Here is a 25,046-nt window from a genome sequence, read left to right as displayed (position 1 = left end):
TTTATTTTATTTTATATTATTTGTGTTTATAAACTTATAGTAATTAGATAGGACATTTGATTGTAAATCTAACTCTATCAAGTATATATTATATATGCCCCGTTCGCTTTACTTAAAAAACAAGCTGAAACACTATTTCGGCTAATTTGCTGTAAGAGAAAATACTGTTCCGGCTGAAAAGACAAGCCAAAAAATACGGATTATAAGACAAAGTGAACAAGGCCATAATAGTTTAAAATTGATAGATCAGTCTCAGAGTTTTATTTGCATTAAATAGGTTGTCACGTAGACATATTTTATGACATGACAATGTATTTAAGAAGAGAGAAGAAATGAGGATAAAACTCTCTTGTCACAATTACTCTCTATCAGTCATGAAATCAAACGTCTATAAAACTATAAAATAAAACTTTACAATGAGAGTAGATGTTTCATCCAAGTTTTATTTCATTCTATATGATATGACTGTGTTGGAACAATGTCATGAAACTATCCGCCGAGTCCGACTAAATTATTGGTTAAAGAATTTTAAATTTCGAATCTTAATACGCATATCGTTTTCCTTTTTTTTAATCTATCCGCATGGCGTCTGACTGATCCAAACACGGCAAGAATACAAAGGGAGTGAAACGGAAGTTCAGCGGAGGCTGCGTACCATGGCACCGACGCCCTCGTGTCAGCCGATGACACCAGACGACCTGCCACTGCCAGGCTGCCAACCGCCGGAGAGCAAAGCCACCCGGCACTCGCGGTCGCGAGTCACCACTCACCACGCGACCCATGGGACAGCGACCCGGCGCTCCCATGCTACTCTCGCTGCCGTTGGACCCCGCGCCTCAGAAAATGTGGCCACGCCTACCACGTGCTGGGCCCCTTTCCCTCGTCCGTCCCAGGAGAGGGGACTGAAACGCGGGGCCCGGTTTCTCACCTGGTGGGCCCACCTTTTTTCCCGTTATAATCCGCGCAGCGCTCTCCGTATTTGGGCACCAACACAAAATCTGGGACTTGGCCCATTCCACGATCCAGAGGACGAAAGTCCAAAAGGGCGCTGAAGCCTGAAAGGGAGGCGTCGGCGTGGCGGCGGCGACGCGAGGCGATCCCTGATCCACCACACATCTCGAGGAGGGGCCCGGAGGCCCACCCGCTCCCGCACCTCACCCCACCGCTTCGTCGCTACGCAGTTCGGTCCACCTATCGATCCCTCCTCATCGCTTTTTATTATTCCTTTCTTTTCATTTGCCCCTTCGTCGCTGCTCTATTTCGCGGCCGCCTCCCGTCCTAATAATAGTCGCCGCGGGCAGTGGATACCGCCACCGCCACCGCCACCGCCATGGGAGCGCTCGAGGAGGCCTACCTCGAGGCCGCCGCGTGCGCGTGCCAGGAGGAGGAGGAAAGCGACGACCTCGGCCTGCTCGCCGGGGACGCCGCAGCGTCGGGCGACGCCATCGAGCCGGCGGTGCGCGCGCTGCTGCTGGGGCTCGGCGAGGACGACCGCCGCGAGGGCCTGCGCCGGACGCCAAAGCGCGTCGCCAAGGCCTTCCGCGACGGCACCCGAGGTACCGCTTCCCCACCTCTCCGTTGTCCCGCTCCCCTGACTTCGTGGATCCGTCGGTAACAATCGTCCCCGTGCTTTGTGTGGAAAATGGCGTCCTCCCTGATCCGTGGTTGTCCTGCCGTCGTGGAGTGGTGCTCTTCAGCATACACCAGGCTAGAGAGCCTAGTGGAGAACAGAATAACAACTCCGTGTGGCATTTGAACACGTATGGTTTTGTTCGGATCTCGCGACGAGGGGATGCTTGATGCTTGCGATGAACCTTGGGATTATTCCCTGGCAAATTCCATCGTGGGAGTTAGTTAGAGTCCGACCTAAACTGAGTGCAGTTTGGTGCGGGTGGTCGTTGGCATCTGTCGTAGTCGGTCGTGCTGGTAAGGCTTAGTCGACTACTAGATTCCTCACGTCGTCACGCTTTCGGTTCTGGGATTTGACTAATGACAAGCCACGGCTGAAAATTTAGCTGTCGACCACCTAACGCTTCTTTGACGCGAGTACATAGAGGACCTGGGTTGGTGGCTGCTACACTGTTATTACTACGATGAGCTTGTGTGTCCTGTCCAGTGTGAGAGACTGCCAATCTTATCAGTGTCTTCTGGTTTGTAGTCCAGCTTATCTCAAGCTATATCATTAGGAAATTTCATAGTTAACCGTTATGGCTGTGGTGTATTTGCGTTTTTTGTCAGAAGCTACAATACACTGGAGGGCTTTTGTAATTAAGATTTAGGATAGCGATGTGTGGAGACTTTACTTGCCACTAAATAGTCGTTGACTTTTTATTGTGTCCTTCACTGACGACTTCATACATGTTAAATCTCAGCATAAGCCACTAGCTCGTCCACTTCATGGCCTTTTTCCCTCTACTACTCAGAACATCAGCACTTCTGAGTTCTGACACAAATTATTAATGTGATTTAATTGCATTGCTTTGTTGCTGTAATTTTAAGTTTTATCATTCCTAGGTACTGTCCATTTTTAGTTCTTCAGTTTCACTACCTTTTAATCAGCTACTGATTATTAGAGACCTTTATCAGTTGAAGCACCCCCCCCCCCCCCCCCCACCCACCCACCCACACACACACACAGTTAATGTAGTCTTTTTCAAGGCAGTATCACATCTCTCTTACTTAACTTTTTTTATTATTTTATAAGAGCATTCTTGATTTAAGATGTACATAGACATCTAGTTGTTTATGGTATTATGTATTTCCTTATTCATGAACTCTGAAGGGTTTTGGAATTAATGACTACCTCAGAATGGGCAAGAACATCGATAAATTCGGTCATTGAATGGTCTTTAATTGAGAATCATTTTGTTCAGTTTTTAAAATTGATAATTTTGTCTGGTGTGTTGAAAATTGATCAGTTTTTTTAAAGTATTTGAAAATCATTTTTCACTACAGGCGAAAAATTAAGAGTTACCTGTAGTCTGTGGAAGTATATGAAAGAACCTCATTCTGTGTTTTTCTTTTCTTTGATGTCTTCCACTAGACAGTGGGAACCTTTTTTATCCATTATTATATCTCCTCATCTGTCAGAGAGGCGTTGAAAAGGATGAAAGGAGGTAAGGCGATGGGACCGGATGGTATCCCAATCGAGGTGTGGAGATGCCTCGGGGACATAGCTGTAGTATGGTTAACCAAGCTGTTCAACCATATTTTTCGATCGAACAAGATGCCTGATGAGTGGAGGAGAAGTATATTGGTACCGATCTACAAGAATAAAGGGGATATTCAAAGTTGTACAAATTACCGAGGAATTAAGTTGATGAGCCATACTATGAAGCTATGGGAGAGAGTTATCGAGCATCGCTTGAGAGCAATAACGCGGGTCTCTATGAACCAATTTGGTTTCATGCCCGGAAGGTCAACCATGGAAGCCATTTTCTTAATAAGACAAGTTATGGAGCGGTATAGGGAGAAGAAGAAGGACCTACACATGGTTTTTATTGACTTGGAGAAGGCTTATGATAAAATACCAAGGAATGTTATGTGGTGGGCGTTGGACAAACATAAAGTCCCAACGAAGTACGTCGGGCTCATTAAGGACATGTACAGCAATGTTGTGACTAGAGTTCGAACAAGTGATGGAGACACGGATGACTTCCCGATTAGGATAGGACTACATAAGGGTCAGCTTTGAGCCCTTATTTGTTTGCTTTAGTGATGGATGAGGTCACAAGGGACATACAAGGGGACATCCCTTGGTGTATGCTTTTCGCGGACGATGTAGTGCTAGTTGATGAAAGCCGGACAGGAGTGAATCAGAAACTGGAGTTATGGCGGGAGACTTTGGAGTCCAAAGGTTTTAGACTTAGTAGAACTAAAACTGAGTATATGAGATGTGACTTCGGCACTACTACTCGGGAGGAGGAAGATGTTAGTTTGGAAGGTCAAGTAGTGCCTAGGAAGGATACCTTTCGATATTTAGGATCAATGCTACAGAGGGACGGGGATATTGATGAAGATGTTAGCCATAGAATCAAAGCAGGGTGGATGAAGTGGCGGCAAGCGTCTGGTGTCCTATGTGACAAAAGGGTACCACAGAAGCTAAAAGGCAAGTTTTATAGGACGGCGATTAGACCTGCTATGTTGTATGGTGCAGAATGTTGGCCTACGAAAAGACGACATATTCAACAGCTAAGTGTCGCGGAAATGCGTATGTTGCGTTGGATTTGCGGTCATACAAGAAGGGATCGAGTTCGGAACGATGATATACGTGAGAGATTAGGGGTAGCGCCAATTGAAGAAAAGCTTGTCCAACACCGGTTGAGATGGTTTGGACATGTGCAACGGAGACCTCCAGATGCACCGGTGCGTAGTGGAATCCTAAGTCAGGATAGTAACGTGAAGAGAGGTAGAGGAAGACCGAAGTTGACTTGGGTAGAGGCAATAAAAGGAGACTTGAAAGGATGGAATATACCCAAAGACTTAGCCTTAGATAGGAGTGCTTGGAAGACAGCTATTCACGTGCCTGAACCTTGATTGCTTCTGTTGGGTTTCAACTCTAGCCTACCCCAACTTGTTTGGGACTTAAAGGCTTTGTTGTTGTTGTTGTTGTTGTTGTATTATATCTCCTCATCTGAAACATGAGACTTTTTACTTGTCATGTTCTTTTCTAGTCCTGTATTATTAATGGCCATTGTCAGCTATATTACACTTGGTTTTGGTATTTTGATTACTGCTTGTTTCTTTCGAAATAAGTACTGCCTTATGTATTCAATTATAAAAATGTGGACCTGCTAAGAGCTTAACTCCTCTCCCAGTATAAATTGTAACTTTGAGCAAACAAGCCAAGGTTAGGTCAGTGGGCCGCTGCCTCTTCTCCAAAGCTGAAAACGGCTGGAAATTTGACATATTCAAGCCTTTTCATTTACTACACTTCTGCTGTAGGCTTTAGCTGCTAAGAAGCTGTGTCTCTCTGGTACTATAAAATTACAGATTGAATGGAATTGAACAATTTGATCAACCAGAAATTATTGTCCAATGCCCAACCTCACTTTGGAGCTGATATATCCTGCCTTTGTTGGGGTAATAAATCTTTCTTCTGTGCTTTAAGATTCTTCACATGGGAGTAATTGGCAGTCTTCTACTCAACAATTTGTGCTAATCTCGTCTGAAAATGATAAAGTTTATTATGTTTTGAATTCCTGACATGAACCACAACATTCTTGTTTTACTAAAAAAATCATGTGAAATCTTGGATAATCTCTTCCCATGCAAGTCATGTGTAGTAGAGGTTGTCATAGTGTTCTTATTCAAGGAGACAGAACTGTTTATACCACCAGGGGTGAAGCCACGTTGGGTTACCCTGGTGCACTGGCACCAGGGTGTACCAAAAATTTGCTAGTAAATTGACTAATACTCACCATGTAAGACGAGAAAATTCCATATGTTGCTTGTGTGGTGCACCACCATAATTCTGATGATAGCTTCGCAAAGAGTGACTTCTGTGTGGATGTGTTTCCTGTTTTCTTTTCTTTTTTGCACAACCTTTTGTTTTAATGAAGATGTTTGGGTTCTTATTCATCATCTCTATTTTTCTTTCAATTGATTCCTGATCTGTATTTAACATATATCTAAATCTACAGGTTACAGGCAAAAAGTAAAGGACATTGTGCAGGGTGCTCTGTTTCCAGAGGTTGGTGTGGACAAAAGGACTGGGTCTGCTGGTGGAACTGGCGGGCAAGTAGTTGTTCGAGATATTGAACTTTTCTCATACTGTGAGTCATGCTTGCTTCCATTCAGCATACAGTGCCATGTTGGGTATGTTCCCTCAGGTGGAAGGGTTGTTGGGTTAAGCAAGCTTTCCAGAGTATCTGATGTCTTTGCCAAGAGATTGCAAAACCCTCAAAGACTAGCTAATGAAGTTTGTGGTGCACTGCATGCTAGCATTCAACCTGCTGGTGCGGCTGTTGCTCTGCAGTGCTGGCACATTCCTTTGCCAGAAAATTTGGAATGCAAGGCTTTGCAAGGCTGGATTAGAACTTCACATTCATCTCGCTCTGGAGTTTTTGAGGGTGACCGCAGCACTTTCTGGAGTGACTTCCTGGCTCTTCTTAAGCTTAGGGGCATAGACATGGAGGCTGAGGACCATTCTGTCTCTATTCCTTGGTGCCCCTTAAGGTCTCATGAGGCTCCACTCTCTAATGGGCTCTGCAAGAAAAGCTCAACTAATGGCATGGTTTCTGCTGTTACCTCGATGCTCTTATCACTTGGAGAGGACCCGCTCAGGAAAGAGCTGTTAGGCACTCCTCAGCGTTATGTGCAGTGGCTGATGAAGTTCAGAGCATGTAATCTACTAGATGTGAAGCTGAATGGATTTACACTTAGTAATGTTAGCTTATATGAGAGGCCAGGTGGAGGCACAACTGATCATGGAGCAATCCGATCTGAGCTGCATTTGCCATTTTGTGCTCAATGTGAACACCATCTTCTGCCCTTCTACGGAATAGTTCACATTGGGTACTTTGACAATGGAAGCGGAGAAGGCATTGATCGGTCGCATTTTCAGGCGTTGGTTCATTTCTATGGGTGCAAGCTTCAGGTTCAAGAAAGGATGACAAGGCAGATAGCTGAAGCAGTTTATTCAGTTTCACACAGTGGGGCCATGGTCGTTGTTGAGGCCAACCACATTTGCATGATCTCAAGGGGGATAGAGAAAATAAGGAGCAACACGGCAACAATTGCAGTTTTGGGCCAGTTTTTGACCGACCCTTCTGCCAAGGCATGCTTCTTACAGAATGTTTTAGATACAGCTGGTTCTGCGATATGAATCGTATCGATAGAGAAGGAAAAAATTGTGTGGCTGGGAGTTACTATCCAGCAATGGCAATGTCTGCCAATCTACTGGTCTAGCATGATTACCACTGATAATGTCCGTTGCTCTTCTCAGGTGCAAATTTGTCACCTGCAAGACTGTACCGAGGATGTCACAAGAAAGCACCAACAGGGTTTTGGTTCTCTCGTGTTGTACCACCATGTCACTTGTACGGCACTTCAAATAAAAAGAATAGTAATAGTTACAACCGTGCCAAAAAGGATATAGTTATTCTTATGTCTAGATTGTTTTTGCATTGTCATTTGTTGTTGAAATTTTAGTGGAGATCACTCCGGCCATTGTTGTACTGTTGAATTGATACTGCACGCCTGCGCTGATCGAGATCAGTAAAGAAAATTACTCGGATATACTGTGTGTTCCATTGGCCAACTCCTGTTTTGGGTTGAATCAGCTTACCGTGTCTGTTTGGATACGTATGTATTTATCTCAATCCACATGTGTTAAAGTCGGATTGTACATGTGTTAAAGTGGATTGGAGTGAAATTAAACTAAATCTTATTTCATTCCACTCCAACACATGTGGATTAAAGTACATACACATGTATCCGAACAAGTCTTTAGTCGGGACAGCTTCTGTTGTGGGTTGAATCAGCTTACTGTGTCGACAAAGCGGACTTGCTCGACGTCTTTCGATGGATCACGACTTGTCATATGCTCTTGTCATCCCAATTTTATGTCATGGTGTTGGAATTGGAACCTGATTCTGGATGTACCAAAAAAAATGAATGAAATAATAAAAGAGACATGGTTCTGGATCTGATCTCTACGTGCTGGTTGCGCCACCGGAAAACACGATTCCAACGCCACGAGCTTTCAAGAGTCGGCCGCGCCATGCTCACCTGACTACCTCGGCACTGTACCTGACGGCCCTGGCCAATTTATTTCTGCTGCGGCTCGCGACCGGCTGGTGGGGGATCACGCGATTTGGGCCTGTCCCGTCCGGCTGCCCCCGCCCACCAACCCTTCAAAGCACCCGCGCCGCACGACACCTAACCGTCTGCCTATCATGCATTGCGTGCGACCGTGCGTGATGGCTAGCTCGATCGCGCTGCCGATGCGTTGTTCCCGAACTGGTCGGCGTGCTCCTATACCTGCAGTCTGCAGTCATGCACGCCACCGGCTTACAATTTTTTTTTCGAGATCGTACCCTGTGGCCACCGGCTTACAATGACCTGACGCAAAAACCATCTTGCTATATTTGAATTTGTACTAGATAATTTATTTATTTTTATAGTCGAACAATGATAAAATGATATGCTGCTTGAACAATAATAAAACAAATAAATCACTTGAAATATATATAGGAGAAATGCGTAACATAACACGCGTGCTCAGCCACCACAACGTCTTCATTCTCCGCTAACATAGCACGAGGCGTGGAACGGTAGCTGCACGAGGCTGAGAGTTAGCCAGCACACTTGCCATACTACAAATAGCAAGGATATAACTCGATTTCTTAAAGAAAAACAAATAAAATCTGGCAGTATTAGTGCACGTTTTTTCTTTCTTTCTTTGAACTAGACTAAACGTCTCCGTACACAGTGGAACAGTGGATGTGCAACAGTCTCGTGGATCTCCTTCTCGGCTAGCTAGCGTTCCACCCCATGCCGCTATATAACGCTAACGCCGCCCAGGCCGTGGTAAACAGCAGCGGCGGCAAACGGCAGCGTGTCCCGGAGCATCACGACCTGAGCGGCAGCGGCGCGTACGTCGACGAGAGGAGGAGGACGCAGACGCAGAGAAGGCACATGGCCCCGGTGAGCATCAGCGCGGTGCCGTTCCTCCCGACGGCGGCGGCGGGGGAGGCGACGCTGCGCGCGTCGTTCGTGCGCGAGGAGGACGAGCGCCCCAAGGTGCCGCACGACCGCTTCAGCGACGAGGTGCCGGTGGTGTCGCTCGAGGGCATCGACGGCGTGCGGCGCACCGAGATCCGCGACCGCGTGGCCGCCGCCTGCGAGGACTGGGGCATCTTCCAGGTGGTGGACCACGGCGTGGACGCCGCGCTCGTGGCCGACATGGCGCGCCTCGCGCGCGACTTTTTCGCGCTCCCGGCCGAGGACAAGCTCCACTTCGACATGTCCGGCGGCAAGAAGGGCGGCTTCATCGTCTCCAGCCACCTCCAGGTATATATGCGTGTATATGCGTGACTGGCGTGCATGTACGCGTAAGGGTACGCTTATATTTGGTTTTGCAGGGGGAGGTGGTGCAGGACTGGCGTGAGATCGTGACCTACTTCTCGTACCCGGTTAAGGCCCGCGACTACTCGCGGTGGCCGGATAAGCCGGCGGCATGGCGGGCGGTGGTGGAGCGGTACAGCGAGCAGCTGATGGACCTGGCGTGCAAGCTCCTGGGCGTGCTCTCCGAGGCGATGGGCCTGGAGACGGACGCGCTGGCCAAGGCCTGCGTGGACATGGACCAGAAGGTGGTAGTCAACTTCTACCCGAGGTGCCCGCAGCCGGACCTCACGCTGGGGCTCAAGCGCCACACCGACCCCGGCACCATCACACTGCTGCTGCAGGACCTCGTCGGCGGCCTCCAGGCCACGCGCGACGGCGGCCGGACCTGGATTACCGTGCAGCCCGTCGAGGGCGCCTTCGTCGTCAACCTCGGCGACCACGGCCACGTGAGTAGTCTCCGTTCGTTTGTTTGCTGTTTGCGACGGCGGCCGGACCTGGATCACCGTTTGCCGCTTGCTAGCTGGTGCTTACGTATGACGACCAATGAACGTGCATGCGTTCGTGTGCAGCTCCTGAGCAACGGCAGGTTCAAGAACGCGGACCACCAGGCGGTGGTGAACTCCGAGTGCAGCCGCCTGTCCATCGCCACGTTCCAGAACCCGGCGCCCGACGCGACGGTGTACCCGCTGGCCGTGCGGGACGGGGAGGCGCCCATACTGGAGGAGCCCATCACCTTCGCCGAGATGTACCGCCGCAAGATGGCGCGCGACATCGAGCTCGCCAAGCTCAAGAAGCACGCCAAGGCCGAGAAGCAGCTGCAGAAGAGTGCCAAGGAGTTCGCCGCGCCGAATGCCGAGGAGTTCACCGTGCCGAGTGCCAAGGAATTCGCCGTGCCGAACGCCAAGCCTCTCGACGACATTCTTGCCTGATAAGGCGACTGCTCCATTGATCCACGGTTTATATCGTCGCGTGTGATTTCATTTATAATTAAGAACATAGCTATATACGAGAGTGTGGGAAGCGCTATGAAATAATGTGTGAAAAACTGGAAACTGAAATTAAGGCAGCGCTGCTCCTGCTAGTGTGCCTGTGAGACGACTATGCATTTCTTTCTTTTTCTTTAGAAATGTATTTCATATATTAATTCTCATATCTGCAGTTCCAGATACCTGGACGGATGACCCACGTAAAATCTTTGTTTCATTTGAATACACAAAGAGCTATATGTCTACACATGTCTTTGTCTTTGTATTAAGATAGAAAAGAAAGTCTTCCACACCGCGCCGTGCCGTGGCACTCATTATGCGTGAAATCTGACATAATCTCTAGTATAGTACAGCATTATCACAGTGTGTCTGAAAATAAGACAGTCTTATCATCGTGAAATCTGGCATGCGTGCGTGAAGAAGATAAGACAATCTTGTTTGATCTGGCAAGAAAACGTGCATCTGAAAATAAGAAGAGATTTTGATTTAGTAAATACTCCAGCAGAATAGATCGTCTGAAACAGGGGCATGGCGCCTTTGAAATTTGGTGGGATTGGATTATTTGGGCTTGGCTTATAACTAGTCTAGCAATTAATCAAAGAATTCCAAAGGCGCACGACAAATGCTAAGTAAGAGTAGAGTTAGTATCACATAGTATACTCACTAAGAAGGTGCTCAACTTAAATAAGAAGCTAGTGCCAAGTTGTGTGTCCTCGATATATAGACAACTTGAGAAGGAGAGTTGGTGGGGGGCTACACGCGTGTGCTACCGTGCCAAGCCAAGTTGTGTTGCGCCCACTCCCACAGTTGGACGTCTTTTTAGACCTCAGCCCAATGGTCACATGGTCCAGGCAACGGTCAACAAGGACAATGGATAAATTGGTGGACGCAGAAGGGCAAATGGGTAAAACGTGTGAGCTAGGCACCGGCAGCAGATCAGGCACGTATTTATGCTTTTGCCCCTCCTATAACCCGTCTAGCTAGGTTCATTCCGCCCTCAATCCTAAATCTGCTTAAAGGCAGCGCCCCTTCTCTTGGACAACCACAACTTCATCTTCCTCCTCACTCCACTGTGTTCTTGAGATTGAAGATGTTGTCTGCAATCTCTGGTCTGAGCTCTTGCGCGCACAAGGGGCTTAGGTGAATAGGCCTTCGAAGCTTCGTCCACCTGTGTACCTGCATGGGTAGACGGATGATTAGGTTTTTGGGAAGCATATCCGCGTGACTGCTCTTCCTCTATTCTAGTGATTTTGACTTCGATCTAGCAGCTGTGAGCTTCATCGAGCGAATGACTACTTCCCAGCGACCGCTTGAGGGACTGCACGCAAGAACTGGCAAGCACAGTGACATAACCGCCTGCAGTCATGTCAGGGTGGGCACATTTAGGGCACGTTTGGACGTCGCCTGAGTACGCCGCGCCGCATCTGTGTCCACGCCGAAAGTGCGGCGTTGAAATTTGCTGCTGCACTTTTGGCAAGGTTGGGCGGCAAAATTGAACTAGTTGAGCATGGCGCCGCTGCGTCATGCCACAACTGCGATAGTGAAGCAAACGACTGCCCAAAGTGCAGCGCGGTGTGGCATAGTGCAGCCACCATCCAAACATGCCCAGCAAAGAGTGGTAGCCCACCTCGGCCCAATTACGCGACACAACCCACTCCCACCGTCCCATGGAGTCACTAGTCATAGACAAAGCACAACTGACAACTGCGCTACTTAGAGCTCCTCATCCCGTGACCCCCTCCCCATCTCCATCTGGCAACAATGCATGGGAGTGAAGGCTTGCCGGGATCCGCTCTTGCCGCTCGGAGCTGCAACCTGCAGGTGACGAGGTGAGTTGGTTAGACGACGTCCTCCGGGGGCGGCCATGCGTGCTGCGAACGGTGGGCGGGGGCGAGGCGCGGCCTGGCGTGCGACATGCGAGCGATGGGGTGTGTGTGTGGGGGGGGGGGGGGGAGGTGCCGCGACCTGCTGTGCGACGGGTGGTTTGCAAATGTGAGCCGAGCTGACGACCGGTGTGTGTGTAGAGGGGGTTCTGTTGTACGAAGAACTTCGGTCTACTCAGTTTTAACTGAAACCCGAAGTAATGAACCAAAACGGAACCTATCGGTTTTTAGTTCTAAAATAAACCGAACAGCTTCTAATTGGTGAAAATTCAAAGTTTTCATAAACCGAACCGAACTTTCGGTTTAAACCGAATGTCCAGTTTGACAGGCATGTACAGCTAATCGGCAGTGCCTATCAATGAATGAATATATTCTACCGGTTTTTGGCCTTTCTGTTTTGAAACCAAACCAGCACCCCCGAGGTCAGAACCGCGCGACCTATCGTGCGTTGCGTGCAGATGCCTTCCCGAATTGGTCTACACGTACGCGCTCTCAGCCACAACATCTTCATAGTACTACGCTAACATGTCTATTGGACCGCACGAGGTGTGGACCGGTAGCTACGTACACGAGCGCCCGTCACGAGGTGTGGAACGGTTGCTACGTACATGACTGGGAGTTAGGCAGCACACTTGCAAGGATACACTCGATAAAATAGTGGAGTACTGTTGTGCACAGTTTTTTCTAGTTGAAACAATTAAAAAAACGTGCAGTTTTGAGCATGGGTCGCGTGGATGTACTGTCAGCTACGACTTGCAGCAGCAGCCAGTAGCCAGCCAGCGCCTAGGTAACGTGGCGGCCCTGCGTGTCTCGAGTCTCCACACCATGCTGCTATATAACGCTAACGCCGCCCAGGCCGTGGTATAAAGCAGCAGCGGCAAACGGCGCAGCGTGTCCCGGAGCATCATCACGACCCGAGCGGCGGCGGCGGCGCGTACGTCGACGAGAGGAAAAGGACGCAGAGCAGGCCCATGGACGCGGTCAGCATCAGCGCGGTGCCGTTCCTCCCGACGGCGGCGTCCGGGGAGGCGACGCTGCGCGCGTCGTTCGTGCGCGAGGAGAACGAGCGCCCCAAGGTGCCGCACGACCGCTTCAGCGACGAGGTGCCGGTGGTGTCGCTCGAGGGCATCGACGACGGGGGCGCGCGCCGGGCCGAGATCCGCGACCGCGTGGCCGCCGCCTGCGAGGACTGGGGCATCTTCCAGGTGGTGGACCACGGCGTGGACGCCGCGCTCGTGGCCGACATGGCGCGCCTCGCGCGCGACTTCTTCGCGCTCCCGGCCGAGGACAAGCTCCGCTTCGACATGTCCGGCGGCAAGAAGGGCGGCTTCATCATCTCCAGCCACCTCCAGGTATATATGCGTGACTGGCGTGCATGTACGCGTAAGGGTACGCTTATATTTGGTTTTGCAGGGGGAGGTGGTGCAGGACTGGCGTGAGATCGTGACCTACTTCTCGTACCCGGTTAAGGCCCGCGACTACTCGCGGTGGCCGGACAAGCCGGCGGCATGGCGGGCGGTGGTGGAGCGGTACAGCGAGCAGCTGATGGACCTGGCGTGCAAGCTCCTGGGCGTGCTCTCCGAGGCGATGGGCCTGGAGACGGACGCGCTCGCCAAGGCCTGCGTGGACATGGACCAGAAGGTGGTAGTCAACTTCTACCCGAGGTGCCCGCAGCCGGACCTCACGCTGGGGCTCAAGCGCCACACCGACCCCGGCACCATCACGCTGCTGCTGCAGGACCTCGTCGGCGGCCTCCAGGCCACGCGCGACGGCGGCCGGACCTGGATTACCGTGCAGCCCGTCGAGGGCGCCTTCGTCGTCAACCTCGGCGACCACGGCCACGTGAGTAGTCTCCGTTCGTTTGTTTGCTGTTTGCGACGGCGGCCGGACCTGGATCACCGTTTGCCGCTTGCTAGCACAATGAACGTGCATGCGTTCGTGTGCAGCTCCTGAGCAACGGCAGGTTCAAGAACGCGGACCACCAGGCGGTGGTGAACTCCGAGTGCAGCCGCCTGTCCATCGCCACGTTCCAGAACCCGGCGCCCGACGCGACGGTGTACCCGCTGACCGTGCGGGACGGGGAGGCGCCCATACTGGAGGAGCCCATCACCTTCGCCGAGATGTACCGCCGCAAGATGGCGCGCGACATCGAGCTCGCCAAGCTCAAGCTGCAGGCCAAGGCCGAGAAGCAGATGCAGAAGAGTGCCAAGGAGTTCGCCGCGCCGAATGCCAAGGAGTTCACCGTGCCGACTGCCAAGGAATTCGCCGTGCCGAACGCCAAGCCTCTTGACGACATTCTTGCCTGATAAGGCGACGTACTGCTCCATTGATCCACGGTTTATATCGTCGCGTGTGATTTCATTTATAATTAAGAACATAGCAATATACGAGCGTGTGGCAAGCGCTATGAAATAATGTGTGGAAAACTGGAAACTGAAATTAAGGCAGCGCTGCTCCTGCTAGTGTGCCTGTGAGACGACTATGCATTTCTTTCTTTTTCTTTAGAAATGTATTTCATATATTAATTCTCATATCTGCAGTTCCAGATACCTGGACGGATGACCCACGTAAAATCTTTGTTTCATTTGAATACACAAAGAGCTATATATGTCTACACATATCTTTGTCTTTGTATTAAGATAGAAAAGAAAGTCTTCCACACCGCGCCGTGCCGTGGCACTCATTATGCGTGAAATCTGACATAATCTCTAGTATAGTACAGCATTATCATAGTGAGTCTGAAAATAAGACAGTCTTATCATCGTGAAATCTGGCATGCGTGCGTGAAGAAGATAAGACAATCTTGTTTGATCTGGCAAGAAAACGTGCATCTGAAAATAAGAAGAGATTTTGATTTAGTAAATACTCCAGCAGAATAGATCGTCTGAAACAGGGGCATGACGCCTTTGAAATTTGGTGGGATTGGATTATTTGGGCTTGGCTTATAACTAGTCTAGCAATTAATCAAAGAATTCCAAAGGCGCACAATAAATTCTAAGTAAAAGTGGGGTTAGTATCACATAGTATACTCACTAAGAAGGTGCTCAACTTAAATAAGAAGCTAGTGCCAAGTTGTGTGTCCACGTCTTTTTGGACCTCGGCCCAATGGTCACATGGTCCAGGCAACGGTCAACAAGGACAATGGATAAATCGGTGGACGCAGAAGGGTAAATGGGTAAAACATGTGAGCTAGGCACTGGCAACAGATCAGGCACGTATTTATGCTTTTGCCCCTCCTAGAACCCGTCTAGCTAGGTTCATTCCGCCCTCAATCCTAAATCTGCTTAAAGGCAGCGCCCCTTCTTTAGGACAACCACGACTTCATCTTCCTCCTCACTCCACTGTGTTCTTGAGATTGAAGATGTTGTCTGCAATCTCTGGTCTGAGCTCTTGCGCGCACAAGGGGCTTAGGTGAGTAGGCCTTCGAAGCTTCGTCCACCTGTGTATCTGCACGGGTAGACGGATGATCAAGTTTTTGGGAAGCATATCCGTGTGACTGCTCTTCCTCTATTCTAGTGATTTTGACTTCGATCTAGCAGCTGTGAGCTTCATCGAGCGAATGACTACTTCCCAGCGACCGCTTGAGGGACTGCACGCAAGAACTGCCAAGCACAGTGACCTAACCGCCTGCAGTCATGTCAGGGTGGGCACATTTAGGGAGCGTTTGGACGTCGCCTCAGTACGTCGCGCCGCATCTGTGTCCACGCCGAAAGTGCGGCGTTGAAATTTGCTGCCACACTTTTGGCAAGGTTGGGCGGCAAAATTGAACTAGTGGAGCATGGTGCCGCTGCGTCATGCCACAACTGCGATAGTGAAGCAAACGACTGCCCAAAGTGCAGCGCGGTGTGGCGTAGTGCAGCCACCATCCAACATGCCCTTAAACACGCAGCAAAGAGTGGTAGCCCACCTCGGCCCAATTACGCGACACAACCCACTCCCACCGTTCCATGGAGTCACTAGTCATAGACAAAGCGCAACTGGCAACTGCGCTACTTAGAGGTCCCCATCCCGTGACCCCATCCCCATCTCCATCTGGCAACGACGCATGGGAGTGAAGGCTTGCCGGGATCCGCTCTTGCCGCTCGGAGCTGCAACCTGCAGGTGACGAGGTGAGTCGGTTAGACGACGTCCTCCAGCGCGGCCATGCGTGCTGCGAACGGTGGGCGGGGGCGAGGCGTGGCCTGGCGTGCGACATGCGAGCGATGGGGTGTGTGTGTGGGTGTGGGGGGGGGTGGGGGGAGGTGACGCGACCTGGTGTGCAACGGGTGCTTTGCAAATGTGAGCCGAGCTGACGACCAGTGTGTGTGTAGAGGGGGGGGGGGGGGGGGGGGTTCTATTGTACGAAGAACTTCAGTCTACTCAGTTTTAACTGAAACCCGAAGTAAAGAACCAAAACAGAACCTATCGGTTTTTAGTTCTAAAATAAACCGAACGGCTTCTAATTGATGAAAATTCAAAGTTTTCATAAACCGAACCGAACTTTCGGTTTAAACCGAATGTCCAGTTTGACAGTCATGTACAGCTAATCGGCAGTGCCTATCAATGAATGAATATATTCTACCGGTTTTTGGCCTTTCTGTTTTGAAACCAAACCAGCACCCCCGAGGTCAGAACCGCGCGACCTATCGTGCGTTGCGTGCAGATGCCTTCCCGAATTGGTCTACACGTACGCGCGCTCAGCCACAACATCTTCATAGTACTACTCTAACATGTCTATTGGACCGCACGAGGTGTGGACCGGTAGCTACGTACACGAGCGCCCGTCACGAGGTGTGGAACGGTTGCTACGTACATGACTGGGAGTTAGGCAGCACACTTGCAAGGATACACTCGATAAAATAGTGGAGTACTGTTGTGCACAGTTTTTTCTAGTTGAAACAATTAAAAAAACGTGCAGTTTTGAGCATGGGTCGCGTGGATGTACTGTCAGCTACGACTTGCAGCAGCAGCCAGTAGCCAGCCAGCGCCTAGGTAACGTGGCGGCCCTGCGTGTCTCGAGTCTCCACACCATGCTGCTATATAACGCTAACGCCGCCCAGGCCGTGGTATAAAGCAGCAGCGGCAAACGGCGCAGCGTGTCCCGGAGCATCATCACGACCCGAGCGGCGGCGGCGGCGCGTACGTCGACGAGAGGAAAAGGACGCAGAGCAGGCCCATGGACGCGGTCAGCATCAGCGCGGTGCCGTTCCTCCCGACGGCGGCGTCCGGGGAGGCGACGCTGCGCGCGTCGTTCGTGCGCGAGGAGAACGAGCGCCCCAAGGTGCCGCACGACCGCTTCAGCGACGAGGTGCCGGTGGTGTCGCTCGAGGGCATCGACGACGGGGGCGCGCGCCGGGCCGAGATCGGCGACCGCGTGGCCGCCGCCTGCGAGGACTGGGGCATCTTCCAGGTGGTGGACCACGGCGTGGACGCCGCGCTCGTGGCCGACATGGCGCGCCTCGCGCGCGACTTCTTCGCGCTCCCGGCCGAGGACAAGCTCCGCTTCGACATGTCCGGCGGCAAGAAGGGCGGCTTCATCGTCTCCAGCCACCTCCAGGTATATATGCGTGTATATGCGTGACTGGCGTGCATGTACGCGTAAGGGTACGCTTATATTTGGTTTTGCAGGGGGAGGTGGTGCAGGACTGGCGTGAGATCGTGACCTACTTCTCGTACCCGGTTAAGGCCCGCGACTACTCGCGGTGGCCGGACAAGCCGGCGGCATGGCGGGCGGTGGTGGAGCGGTACAGCGAGCAGCTGATGGACCTGGCGTGCAAGCTCCTGGGCGTGCTCTCCGAGGCGATGGGCCTGGAGACGGACGCGCTCGCCAAGGCCTGCGTGGACATGGACCAGAAGGTGGTAGTCAACTTCTACCCGAGGTGCCCGCAGCCGGACCTCACGCTGGGGCTCAAGCGCCACACCGACCCCGGCACCATCACGCTGCTGCTGCAGGACCTCGTCGGCGGCCTCCAGGCCACGCGCGACGGCGGCCGGACCTGGATCACCGTGCAGCCCGTCGAGGGCGCCTTCGTCGTCAACCTCGGCGACCACGGCCACGTGAGTAGTCTCCGTTCGTTCGTTTGCCGTTTGCGACGGCGGCCGGACCTGGATCACCGTTTGCCGTTTGCTACGTATGACGACCAATGAACGTCCATGCGTTCGTGTGCAGCTCCTGAGCAACGGCAGGTTCAAGAACGCGGACCACCAGGCGGTGGTGAACTCCGAGTGCAGCCGCCTGTCCATCGCCACGTTCCAGAACCCGGCGCCCGACGCAACGGTGTACCCGCTGGCCGTGCTGGACGGGGAGGCGCCCATACTGGAGGAGCCCATCACCTTCGCCGAGATGTACCGCTGCAAGATGGTGCGAGACATCGAGCTCGCCAAGCTCAAGAAGCAGGCCAAGGCCGAGAAGCAGCTGCAGAAGAGTGCCAATGAGTTCGCCGCGCCGAATGCCAAGGAGTTCACCGTGCCGACTGCTAAGGAATTCGCCGTGCCGAACGCCAAGCCTCTCGACGACATTCTTGCCTGATAAGGCGACTGCTCCATTGATCCATGGTTTATATTGTGGCGTGTTATTTCATTTATAATTAAGAACATAGCTATATATGAGCGTGTGGCAAGCGCTATGAAATAATCAGCATGTTCGCTCATTGGTTTCAGCCAGGTTTATCAGCCATGGTACAGTATTTTCCTCTCACAACAAACCAGCACCAGCCGGACTTATCAGTCCAGAAACCAACCAGCGAACAGGCCGAATGTGCGGAAAACTAGAAATTGAAATTAAGGCAGCGCTGCTCCTGCTAGTGTGCCTGTGAGACGACTATGCATTTCTTTCTTTTTCTTTAGAAATGTATTTCATATATTAATTCTCACATCTGCAGTTCCAGATACCTGGACGGATGACCCACGTAAAATCTTTGTTTTATTTGAATACACAAAGAGCTATATATGGGATTTGCTAAATTCAGGTGCTAATTTAGTTTACTTCAGGCCACGGTTATTGACTATATTTTATATTAAAATTGTAATTTTAGTTTGTTGAAATTTTTGTAGATATAATCTATAATTTTCGGTTCCAAGAATATAAAACTCGTTAGAAAAAAGCACGATCTCGACAAAATGTAATCTGTGTTGGCACAAAGATAATTTAACAATTTATAATTGCTTCTATATTCCGACAAGGACAAAATTTTATATGTTACTAGATATATGCCCGTGCGTTGCACCGGGGATTATAATTTTTTAAGCCAAACCTCAGTAATCGGATACGAACACGTGAGCTCCAAGGACTTCGTATCAGACACGGATAGTGGGTTCGGTCTTTGTATTGGAATCGAGAAGGATGCAGACGCATAAGCTTTGAGTTGAGGATGATTCTTATTGGACAAGGAATAAGATTTGGTATCACCGGGTAGACAATAACGTCAGGGCCGGCCCTGATTTTTTGAGGCCCGGGGCGAAACCACAATCTGGGGCCCTTTATACATACATGACATTGATAGTACTAAATGTAAATACATATATATAAACACTTAACTGCGGATGCAATAGCAATATTCATATGAAACAATTCATAAATATTAAATTACCTTAAAAATTCCTATATTAAATTACCTTAAAATTTCCTTCTAACATTCCTCGATGCGAAGTCATTGATGATGGTATCAATATCGATCTCATCCAACAATCGTTTCTCAATGCATAATGTTGCCAAACCATTTAACCTCTCTGGAGACATTGTAGATCTCAAATAGTTCTTCAACAATTTAAGTTTTGAGAAGCTTCTTTCAGTTGATGCCACAGTCACATGTATAGTAAACAAGATCCGATAAGCAATGGAAGCATTAGGATAACAATCAGCCTTTGTAACAAACTCAAAAATCTCCATAGCTGTCATGGGTGTATCTGGCAAAGTGAATTGTAGAACACTCAACTTGGAAATTAGATCATTTAAATCAATGTCAGATGAACTATTTAGAGAGAAAACTGCTGCTAGTGTTGTGCAACACAACTTTAGCTTAGGACCATCCAATGCCTTCAAGTTTGCTGAACTCATTAAAAATCCAAATAATTCTCTGAATGATTCCAATTCTTGAAATCTAGTCTCCAATGAACGGACTGTCATATCAATTATAACCGTGAAGTAACTAACTTTAAATTCCTTCTCACCTTCCAAGAGTGCTTCCTCACTATTATTTTCATCAAAATGCTTCTTTCTAAGAGCACGTCGCTTTACTGGGAACGATGGCTCGACACCCATTTCAGATGCAATTTCCGTTGCATTGACCTTACTAGAAGCATACCCATCATTTCTATAGGTTTTAAAGTAATCCATTATACCTTGTATCTGCTGTATGGTAGACTCAATGCACATAGATGGTGACTGCAACTTCTTGCTTACTTTATTGACAGCAAATAAAACATCATGCCAAATAACCATGCCAAATATAAATTCAAAGCTGCCAAGTACTTCAAATAAATTCTTTGCATCACTTCTATCCTTTAGTTTTACATCTCTATCTTCACTCAATGCAAGTAAAGCTGCCCTTAGCCGAGGAGCTTGATATCTAATTGCTGCAATACTTTTAATACGACTCTCCCAACATGTGTTGCACAAAGATTTCATAGTTAAACCATCAATATGATCAAGCAAAAATTTTCATCTTTTAGTAGAACCAGCAAATAAGACATATCCGTTGCACAATTCTAAAAAAGGAGTCAGCTTTGCTACAAGACTTAGCCATATCACAAAGAGTAAGATTAAGACTGTTGCAAGCACATGGCATATACAAGTCTCTTGGATTTATATCACGCAATCGACTTTGAACTCCCTTGTGTTTTCCTTTCATATTAGAACCATTATCATAACCTTGTCCCCTAATGTCATCAATATTAAGACCAAAGGACTTAATGGAATCAACCAAAACATTGAAGAGCCCAGAACCAGATGTGTCATCTACCTTCAGAAAACCAAGAAAGTACTCCTCTATTTTAATTTCACCTTCACTCATGTTAACACATCGAACCAACAAAGTCATTTGTTCTTGATGACTAATATCTGGGTGCAATCAAGAATAACTGAGAAATATTTGGCCTCTTTAACAATCTTGATGATAGAATTTGTAATGTCAGAAGCCATAAGAGAAATCAACTCATTCTGAATTTTGTGGCTAAGATAATGATAATGAAGATCATTATTTTGAATACGTCTAAGATGGTCTTGCATTATCAAATCAAACTCTGCGACCATCTCAACACAAGCTAAGAAATTGCCATTTTGGTCATTATAAAGCTGCTCGTTAGATCCTCTAAAAGCCAAATTACGTCTACCAAGGAATTTTACAATGGCAACTATTCTCATCAGTACTTGCCTCATGCGCTCTTTCTCCTTGGAGATTTGCTGCTGTAACTCTTTATCAATTGTCTCTTGTTTGCCTAATCTAGTTCTCAATTCATTCCATGAGTTCATATTGGTAATATGCTCAACAATAATTTCATGTTCCTTCAGCCTCTCATTGATATGTTTCTAGTCTCTATACCCATCATTCCCCAATGAACTCTTGCACTTTTTAGAATTAAAAAGCTTACAGCAAAAGCAAAATACTTTATCCAAGTGTTTGGAATAAACTAGCCATTTCCTGTCACGTAGCTCTCCATTACTCATTTTTCTATGATAATGAGAATATGCAAAATGCCTTAAATTATCGTCGAAAGGGAATACAATATTATCTTCTCTTATAGGTCCCTTTTCAACTAATATATCCCTTGCTTTGTTATCAAGATTATCCCAATTTCTTGGATCATAAATATCCATGTGACACACCTGTTCCTCATCAAGACTACTATTTTCTGTAGTATTTGAATTAAATATGTGCTCATCATTACTCACATTGTTTTCTTCCATGTTAATGCCAACATTGTCATCAGGAGGACCTTCATCTTCTGGAATAATCTGTGTTGGTTCCTTCCAGACAACTATCGCCAACTTGTTTGGATCTCTTGAAGTGTTTGGATTATTCTTCAAAAACTTATGCATAGAACTCCTCTGTGATTGTATGAACTCATCTATTTGTGCTTTCTTTTTTCTTTTCTCACTGCCGGAAGCATACTTTCTTGATGACATGATGCTGTTAAGATTTAGAGAAACAATTAGCTAAAAAACAGTTTCGCTAGAAAACATGAATTGAGTAAAAAAGGAGTTAAATCAGCATATGTAACAGTATGGGCTTCTAACAGTTAATGACACCTGACAACTTGGTCACTTTCTTTAAAATGATAATCATGTTCGTTCTATTGTCTCAGTAATCACGTTCGTTCTATTGCCTGATCTAGACATCTACTCACGTTGCTGGTGGCTCACCGCGATTCATCGTCGCTCGTCTGGGTCGGGCGGTGTTGCGGAGATCGCAGCGCGTCGGCAGCGTCGCGTGGCGTCGAGTCCAGCGTCTCGCGGAGTCGCGGTCTCGCCTCGTGCCGTCGCGCAGGCGCAACAGCCGCCGCCGCCGCGCGTGTCGCGTCTGCCCGCCCTGGAGGAGTCTGCGTGTGGGCGTGTGGCTTCTCACGGAAGCTAGCTCTTTCTTTCTTGATCCTTCTCGCGGATGCCAGTCACCAAGAGGCCCAGGACTGCAGGCCAGCAACGTTCTGAGCCAAATCCAAATACTAATATACCTGTAGGCCTGTATACCTGGTGTTTGCATACTTGGGGTGGGGCCCTACCTAGTTGGGGGCCAGGGCGGCCGCCCCCCCGCATCCAGGGCCGGGCCTGAATAACGTTATAGTTTTTTTTAGGTGTAGAGTGCTCGTTGATGCATCATCAACATCTACAAATTGTAAGGCATCACAGATAAGAAATAACAATATTGATCCATGTATTATTAATTACCAAAATTTATAAATTACCATTGGTAGTTTCAATTTTTAAACGTTGCTCCTTTCCTTTGTGATATGCTTCTCGACGCTTTTTATTTATTTCATCCTTTTTCTCCTTAGCCATTGCCCCCGATCGGGTTCTGTCCCTTTTCTCTTGCGTCCTCTAGCATCGTCTCCTAGCGGGCATGGATTTGTTTTCTAACGTCAAATCTACGTAAAATGCATGTACTAAAATATAGTCCACTAAAATATAGTAAAAAGTTGTTTTTTACACCTGCATTGGTGGTAGTTTTTTCTTCCAATGATGTACGAGAATTTCTTTGTTCCATTTGATTAACCAGTAATATCCTGGGACCATAGTTTTATTATTTACGGAGGCATAAGAGACGTTGGAAAAAGAACCATTGTCAAAGAAAAACATTTTTGCAAAATAATAAAAATACCATAGGCTCATAAATCAATTTGTATACACCCGATGGTTGTCCTAGGTGATGTTGCTCAAGTAGAAGCTCGTTTTTTGTCCATTTGAAGATAGTGGTAAGCTTGATGTAAGATAGTTGCATAGTTTGTGCCGAACGTACCATAGACTTGAAAATCATTTTGGACACACCTAATGGAACTCCAAGGTGACTTGGGTCATATGGAATCTCGTTTCGATACGTTTGGAGAGAGTGTTGGTGTCGGTGCAAGATATGTGCATGGTTTTTACCAAATGTACCATAGGATCATAAATCAATTTGGATGCACCCAATGGTAGTCCTAGATGATGAGGCTCAAGTGGAAGCTATTTTTCGGTCCGTTTGGAGATGGTGATAATCTTGACGCAAGATAGGTGCACGGTTTACGCCGAATGTATCATAGGCTAGGAAATCATTTTGGACGCAACCGATGGAACTGCTAGGTGATGTGGGTCATGTGGAATCTTGTTTCGGTCCATTTGGATATAGTGTTTGTGTCGGTACAAGATAGATGCACGGTTAGCGCTAAACGTACCATAGGTTTAGAAATCATTTTAGACGCACCCGATGGAACTTCTAGGTGACGTGGGTCATGTGGAATCTAGTTTCGGTCTGTTTGAAGACAAAGTTAGTGTCAGTGCAGGATAGGTGCACGGTTTGTGGCAAACGTACAAAAGGCTCAGAAATCATTTTGGACGCATCCGAAGAAACTCCTAGGTGACGTGGGTCATGTGGAATCTTGTTTCTACACGTTTGGAGACAGTGTTGGTGTCAGGTGCAAGATATGTGCACGGTTTGCGCCAAACGTACCATAAGCTCAGAAATCATTTTGGATGCAGCCGATGGTACTCCTAAGTAACGAGGCTCAGGTGGAAGTTTATTTCAGTCCGTTTGGAGATAGTGGTAATCTTGACGCAAGATAGGTGCTCGTTTTGCGCCAAACGTACCACAGGCTCAGAAATCATTTTGTATGCACCCGATGGAACTACTAGATGCCCTGGGTCATGTGAAATTTCGTTTCGATCTATTTGAACACATGTTAGTGTCGGGCAAGTTAGGTGCACAGTTTTCGCCAAACGTACCATAGGTTTAGAAATTATTTTGGACGCACCCGATTGTAGTCCTAGGTGACGAGGCTCAAGTGGAAGCTCGTTTTCGTTTCGTTTGGAGATAGTGGAAATCTTGACGCAAGATAGTGCACGGTTTGCGCCGAACATACCATAGGTCGGAAATCATTTTGGACGCACCCGATTGAACTCCTAGGTGATATGGGTCTTGTGGAATCTCGTTTCGATCCATTTGGAGATAGTGTTGGTGTCGGTGCAAGATTGGTGCACAGTTTGTGCCAAACGTACCATAGATTTAGAAATTATTTTGGCCGCACCCTGATGGTACACCTAGGTGATGAGGTTCAAGTGGAAGCTCATTTCGGTCCGTTTGGAGATAGTGGTAATCTTGACGCAAGATAGGGGTTTACGCAGAACGTACCATAGACTCGGAAAATCATTTTGGATACACCCGATGGAATTACTAGATGACGTGGGTCATATGGAATTTCATTTTGGTCTGTTTGGACACATGTTACTGTCGGCGTAAGTTAGGTGCACGGTTTTCGCCAAACGTACCATAGGCTCAGAAATCGTTTTGGACGCACCCAATTGTAGTCCTTGGCGATGAGGCTCAAGTGGAAGCTCGTTTTGGTTTCCTTTGGAGAGAGTGGTAATCTTGATGCAAGATAGGTGCATAGTTTTTGCCGAACGTACCATAGGCTCGGAAATCGTTTTAGGATGCACCCGATGGAA

General features: G+C 48.4%; 5 protein-coding genes across 6 annotated transcripts; 4 read left to right on the top strand and 1 right to left on the bottom strand.

The window, feature by feature from the left end:
• The first annotated feature begins 1,108 nt into the window (after window positions 1–1,108).
• Window positions 1,109–7,014, top strand: LOC136496740 (GTP cyclohydrolase 1-like). The gene is made up of 2 exons (XM_066492498.1): window positions 1,109–1,556; window positions 5,643–7,014. The coding sequence occupies exons 1-2, from the start codon at window positions 1,331–1,333 to the stop codon at window positions 6,824–6,826; spliced, it is 1,410 nt and encodes a 469-aa protein (XP_066348595.1). The 5' UTR covers window positions 1,109–1,330; the 3' UTR covers window positions 6,827–7,014.
• Window positions 7,015–8,368: 1,354 nt separating this feature from the next.
• Window positions 8,369–10,207, top strand: LOC136497056 (flavanone 3-dioxygenase 1-like). Its single transcript, XM_066492840.1, has 3 exons — window positions 8,369–9,015; window positions 9,087–9,515; window positions 9,639–10,207. Exons 1-3 carry the CDS (start codon window positions 8,497–8,499, stop codon window positions 9,996–9,998), a joined length of 1,308 nt encoding a protein of 435 aa, XP_066348937.1. The 5' UTR covers window positions 8,369–8,496; the 3' UTR covers window positions 9,999–10,207.
• A 2,453-nt stretch (window positions 10,208–12,660) lies between these two features.
• On the top strand, window positions 12,661–14,556 carry LOC136497399 (flavanone 3-dioxygenase 1-like). Its single transcript, XM_066493185.1, has 3 exons — window positions 12,661–13,290; window positions 13,352–13,780; window positions 13,885–14,556. The coding sequence occupies exons 1-3, from the start codon at window positions 12,910–12,912 to the stop codon at window positions 14,242–14,244; spliced, it is 1,170 nt and encodes a 389-aa protein (XP_066349282.1). The 5' UTR covers window positions 12,661–12,909; the 3' UTR covers window positions 14,245–14,556.
• A 2,278-nt stretch (window positions 14,557–16,834) lies between these two features.
• Window positions 16,835–18,801, top strand: LOC136497660 (flavanone 3-dioxygenase 1-like). Of its 2 annotated transcripts, XM_066493504.1 has the most exons (4): window positions 16,894–16,909; window positions 16,995–17,474; window positions 17,546–17,974; window positions 18,087–18,801. In XM_066493504.1, the coding sequence occupies exons 2-4, from the start codon at window positions 17,094–17,096 to the stop codon at window positions 18,444–18,446; spliced, it is 1,170 nt and encodes a 389-aa protein (XP_066349601.1). In that variant the 5' UTR covers window positions 16,894–16,909; window positions 16,995–17,093; the 3' UTR covers window positions 18,447–18,801. The 2 variants fall into 2 exon arrangements, with proteins under 2 accessions (XP_066349600.1, XP_066349601.1); XM_066493503.1 differs by having other exon boundaries at window positions 16,835–17,474.
• A 731-nt stretch (window positions 18,802–19,532) lies between these two features.
• On the bottom strand, window positions 19,533–22,040 carry LOC136496223 (uncharacterized). Its single transcript, XM_066491901.1, has 3 exons — window positions 21,741–22,040; window positions 20,708–20,877; window positions 19,533–20,229 (listed from the first exon to the last, which is right to left on the bottom strand). Exons 1-3 carry the CDS (start codon window positions 22,038–22,040, stop codon window positions 19,533–19,535), a joined length of 1,167 nt encoding a protein of 388 aa, XP_066347998.1.
• Between the last annotated feature and the right edge of the window lie 3,006 nt (window positions 22,041–25,046).

The sequence above is a fragment of the Miscanthus floridulus genome, chromosome 12 (assembly GCF_019320115.1).
Source record: "Miscanthus floridulus cultivar M001 chromosome 12, ASM1932011v1, whole genome shotgun sequence".
Lineage (NCBI taxonomy): Eukaryota > Viridiplantae > Streptophyta > Magnoliopsida > Poales > Poaceae > Miscanthus > Miscanthus floridulus.
This window is presented reverse-complemented; position numbering and strand designations above follow the sequence as displayed.

Coding starts and splice junctions, on each gene's coding strand:
- LOC136496740 (XM_066492498.1), top strand. CDS start 1,331: ATGGGAGCGCTCGAGGAGGCCTACCTCGAGGCCGCCGCGTGCGCGTGC. Junction 1,557..5,642: donor CTTCCGCGACGGCACCCGAG/GTACCGCTTCCC, acceptor CTAAATCTACAG/GTTACAGGCAAAAAGTAAAG.
- LOC136497056 (XM_066492840.1), top strand. CDS start 8,497: ATGCCGCTATATAACGCTAACGCCGCCCAGGCCGTGGTAAACAGCAGC. Junction 9,016..9,086: donor TCGTCTCCAGCCACCTCCAG/GTATATATGCGT, acceptor TTGGTTTTGCAG/GGGGAGGTGGTGCAGGACTG. Junction 9,516..9,638: donor ACCTCGGCGACCACGGCCAC/GTGAGTAGTCTC, acceptor GTTCGTGTGCAG/CTCCTGAGCAACGGCAGGTT.
- LOC136497399 (XM_066493185.1), top strand. CDS start 12,910: ATGGACGCGGTCAGCATCAGCGCGGTGCCGTTCCTCCCGACGGCGGCG. Junction 13,291..13,351: donor TCATCTCCAGCCACCTCCAG/GTATATATGCGT, acceptor TTGGTTTTGCAG/GGGGAGGTGGTGCAGGACTG. Junction 13,781..13,884: donor ACCTCGGCGACCACGGCCAC/GTGAGTAGTCTC, acceptor GTTCGTGTGCAG/CTCCTGAGCAACGGCAGGTT.
- LOC136497660 (XM_066493503.1), top strand. CDS start 17,094: ATGGACGCGGTCAGCATCAGCGCGGTGCCGTTCCTCCCGACGGCGGCG. Junction 17,475..17,545: donor TCGTCTCCAGCCACCTCCAG/GTATATATGCGT, acceptor TTGGTTTTGCAG/GGGGAGGTGGTGCAGGACTG. Junction 17,975..18,086: donor ACCTCGGCGACCACGGCCAC/GTGAGTAGTCTC, acceptor GTTCGTGTGCAG/CTCCTGAGCAACGGCAGGTT.
- LOC136496223 (XM_066491901.1), bottom strand. CDS start 22,040: ATGTCATCAAGAAAGTATGCTTCCGGCAGTGAGAAAAGAAAAAAGAAA. Junction 20,878..21,740: donor GTAGTCTTGATGAGGAACAG/GTGTGTCACATG, acceptor GGTTTTCTGAAG/GTAGATGACACATCTGGTTC. Junction 20,230..20,707: donor GATATAAATCCAAGAGACTT/GTATATGCCATG, acceptor TAAAACCTATAG/AAATGATGGGTATGCTTCTA.